Raw genomic sequence first — 4411 nt, forward strand, 5'->3', positions numbered from 1 at the left:
TAGAAGCTCCGATGGCAAGACCCTTGGCCATCCATGGAACGCTGATCACTTGAAGTACTACTACAAATAGACTCACGATGTACAAGTGTTGAGCTATAGCCGTTCGGCATCCTATGTAATGAAGGCCATTTGGCAATGAATTCAATAAAGAGGTAATTTAGCCAACTCAGCCCTCACTCTTTTACATTCCTAGCAAGGGAACACTCAAGTGTTGAAACCTCAAAGCAGATATATCCAACACGAAACAAAATCTAAGTATGTGTCGACAAGACTATACAAAGAAAGGAACAACCAAACAATGGCTTATATCCAAACAATAGATCTATTCATACATAGCCAAACATGCATTAATAATAGTGCAAACACTCATAAACACCTAAAATCCAAAACTCTCAAGCTTATAACATGGGCACATGTTATACACACATCAGACTACTACATCCAGAATACATGCAGATAGTAAAGACACTGCTATTCATTCTCATCTGAAGCCGAACCCCTGGCAGTATCATTCCGCGTCCTACCATCATCCTCTGCATCCCCAAGATCCTCTTCACCATGCTGAGTCTGTGCATCAGCACTACCTTCATTATCAGACTCATCTTCGCTGCTAGGATCAACAGCAAGGACAAATGTCTCGCCCTTTCGATGATGCTCATCTATATCTTCGTGGTATTTTCGAAGAATGCTCCCATCATCATAACGATCAAGGACGGCCATCCATTTCCTTTTTTCAAAGCGAGCTTCTTGAGCACAGTAGGGTTTAATAGCAAGATGAAAGGTCGAAGAACTTAAGTATTCTTGCACAGCAGCCTCCCTTTCAGTTGGAATGCTCTTCTCCAGTTCAGAAATCTCAACTAAGGCACCATCCAATTCTCCCCTAACCTTGGATACTTCCAAGGTAGCCACCTCCAACTGTTTTTTAGTTGCCTCAAACAATTTCTTAAGCCTTAGGTTCTCACCATTTCGCCTTTTCAAGCTCTCCATGGTTTCATCCTTCAGTTGGAGAGCCTGAGTCAAAAGTCCCTTATTCCTTCGGGCCTCGTCCACAAGCTGCTTATTCTCCTTCAGTTTTGCCTTGTACCGCTCAACCTCTTGCAGTCTGTCGTGATACTCGGCCATGACCTGCATGGCAAGACGATCATCACTACCTAAATAATGATAATAAAGAGGAAAAAGTAAGGAAATGACAAAGTAACACTCACATATGAAGACAGCTTCAACATCCGGTCGCAATCCGATTCATCCTTAGCTAAGGGCTCTCCGAGCTCATCGAAGGCGAATCGACGCCCTGCCAAGCAATTGTTGATATCCCCAAAATCCTTTGGCCGCGTGGCAACCCTCAAGTCCTTCCACGGGACACTGCCAGCTTTTTCCTTGCCTTTCCCCTCATGGCGGGAACCAGGATCACTTTCCTGGACAGTGTGCTCCATAGTAAGAGGATGAGGCAACAGTCGGCTCCCTTCTCCTGCAACTACGGCAGTAGCATTATCAACGGTCTCGACTCCAGTCTTCCTAAAGGCAGGCCCCTTAAGGACCCCATCTTGGGACTTAGGTCTAACGGATGGTTCCCCTCGGAACTTATGAATTTTCTTATGCGGTAGGATGTCTTCCGAAGGAACTAACACTGGTGCTTTCCTTTTATGGGTGCTAGTCCCTGTTTTCTTGCTTACCTTCTCCACTGCATAAGGAAAATCAAAATAAGAAATACAACTTTCCAAATAAAGTAAGGAATTGAGCTAAGTTTACATGAAGGATACAACTTACTCGATCGTCCCTGGCTCTCGGAAACTAAGGGTTGAAAACCGTACCGACGAAATAAGGGTCGTAGCTTGCTTAAGTGTCTATCCTCTTTGGGCACCCTCAACACCTTCTCTATGTCAGATAGCTCCTGCCCAAACAGTTGGATGGTGCCCCGCGTCACTACATGAAGCAAAGTGTTAGAAGCAAGAAAAGACCACAACAAATAGCAAATAGTACGAACGGTTGATACGTTACAACCTACAGTCTGGAAGTGAGTAAGCACACGTCGCTCAGGCGTGACACCCTTATCATACTCCCAATCATTATACAGAAAGCACCAACGGTTTTTCCATGTGTAGTATGCCTTTTTCTTACCATACACAATACGCTCTCTCTCACTCCGACATGCACACTCGGCATAACCAGTGCATGATTTTGCTGGGCGCATCTTGTAACAGTAACGCCACTGATGGAAGGAAGGCTCACACAACCCACACTCCATCCAAATGATATAAAATCCAATCAAAGTATCCCAGAAACCAGGATTGAGTTGCCCAGGTGCATATCCGATCAAAGATAACATCTTTTGCAACCACGGATGTAAAGGTAGTCTCACCCCTAAAGTCAGTAATATCTGGGTGTAGAACATAACATGACCCTGGGGAGGCTCAGAAGGCCATTCTTCATCATGTACCAAACGTATCCCTACACTACGAGGGATATTACATGACTGCCTTAGCGCCTCAACCTGCTTCTCATTATCTAACAAGTTATTCTTTAGATGGTCTGCTGTGAACTCAGAGCGAACTATGGGTATGGCATCAAAAACAACCCCCTCACCCAACGCCATGGAGGAAGAACTAGCAATAGCTAAAGTTTGACGGTTGGGAAGATCATCCAATGTTTCTCTAGTACCGGACTTTAACAAAGACCCTGAAGACTCCGACATTGCAGACTCAGACTTAGAGCTAAAGCTAGAAGAGCCCTCATCACTAGAACTTCCAGGCTCTGACATCTACAATAAGAAGAAACAAATTCTATCACTACATGCATGATCAAAACATAAGGAAGTTCCTATATTACCCACATGAAGATGGTGCAAAGCGATGCCGGAACCCTTCTCAATCAGAAAGCAATCCGTCTTCCACAGTCACTACAAAACAAGCAAATGAAGACCGTGTCAAGCGCCAAAAAAAAAAAAAAAAAAAAAAAAAAAAGCTTCATCCAAAAAGCTTCACCCGAAAAGCTTCACCTCCAAAGCTTCACCCACAAAGCTTCCCCTAAAAAGCTTCACCCACAAAGCTTCACCCAAAAAAAGCTTCACCCGAAAAGCTTCACCTCCAAAGCTTCACCCACAAAGCTTCCCCTAAAAAGCTTCACCCACAAAGCTTCACCCAAAAAAGCTTCACCCGAAAAGCTTCACCTCCAAAGCTTCACAAGGGCCCAAAAGCTTCATCCAAAAAGCTTCACCCGAAAAGCTTCACCTACAAAGCTTCACCTAAAAAAGCTTCACCTAGAAAGCTTCAACACCAAAGCTTCACCTACAAAGCTTCAACACAAAACCTTGCTCCAAATAAACAAATTTTGTTCACAAAACCTAAACATTTTTTGTTTTACACCCACAAGGGCCCAAAATCTTCCTTCTTATTTATTCACTTATATATGTTCCCAAACATATTATGATAGATCAAATAATAATTCAAAGTCCAAAATTTCGTTATGGACAAAAATACAAGCAATTCACCAGTACTGAAGTTGCTACAAAAACTGGAATCTTCCCCAGCCTAGAAATCCAACAAAGCTTCGCCTCCTTTTCTCTATCAAATTTTTGCAGCTGCTGCTTCTCTCCAATGGAGCTGAATTTTGGACACCCTCTAGTTCTTGAGCAGATGAACAACTTTCAAGAAGGAACCATTTCTGTTTGAGCCACGGAAATTAAAGTGTTGAAGCTCCAAGCATGACAGTCGGATTCTTGCAGATTTCGAAGCTGCTGTGATGTTTCGAAGATCTGGAAATATTTAACCATTAGTTCATTCTGAATTTTTGATATGTTATGAAAGAGACGATGAGGAACAACTTCAATGAAGAAAGCATGCTGATCTGAACAATAGAAAATGGAGTTTCGAAGCTCACAACAAATCTGACGGGTTGACAGACAAATAATAACCAGTCATTCATCATACCTGAGTTTCTTGAGTTATACAGCTCCGAGGGATCTCAAATTTGGATATGTTGTAGTTCACAAGCTGAGGAACAACTTCAATGAAGAAAGCATGCTGATCTGAGCAAGAGAAAATAGAGTTTCAAAGCTCACAACAAATCTGACGGGTTGACAGACAAATGATAAACAGTCACTCATCATACCTGGATTTCTGGAGTTGTACTGCTCCGACGGCTCTCCAATTTGGATATGTTGTAGTTAAGGAATTAACGAACAACTTTCATGAAGAAAACTTTGTGATTCGACCTACAGATGATGGTGTTATGTTGAAAACAATTCCGGTTGTTAGGGGAAATGAAAAACAATTCCACCAAAGAAACATCATTATGATGTTTCATCATTATGGTGTTTTCATCATTATGATGCTTTCATCATTGTGATGCTTCCATCATTGTGATGCTTCCATTATGATGTTAATGCACCAACGGTTACACCTTCTGCAATTCC

General features: G+C 42.4%; 1 protein-coding gene across 1 annotated transcript; it reads right to left on the reverse strand.

Moving 5' to 3' along the window:
* Positions 1 to 276: 276 nt before the first annotated feature.
* Positions 277 to 2707, reverse strand: LOC114826489 (uncharacterized). Its single transcript, XM_070805452.1, has 3 exons — positions 1768 to 2707; positions 1206 to 1681; positions 277 to 1125 (listed from the first exon to the last, which is right to left on the reverse strand). The coding sequence occupies exons 1-3, from the start codon at positions 2690 to 2692 to the stop codon at positions 472 to 474; spliced, it is 2055 nt and encodes a 684-aa protein (XP_070661553.1). The 5' UTR covers positions 2693 to 2707; the 3' UTR covers positions 277 to 471.
* Between the last annotated feature and the right edge of the window lie 1704 nt (positions 2708 to 4411).

Source organism: Malus domestica, chromosome 09 (assembly GCF_042453785.1).
Source record: "Malus domestica chromosome 09, GDT2T_hap1".
Taxonomy (NCBI): domain Eukaryota; kingdom Viridiplantae; phylum Streptophyta; class Magnoliopsida; order Rosales; family Rosaceae; genus Malus; species Malus domestica.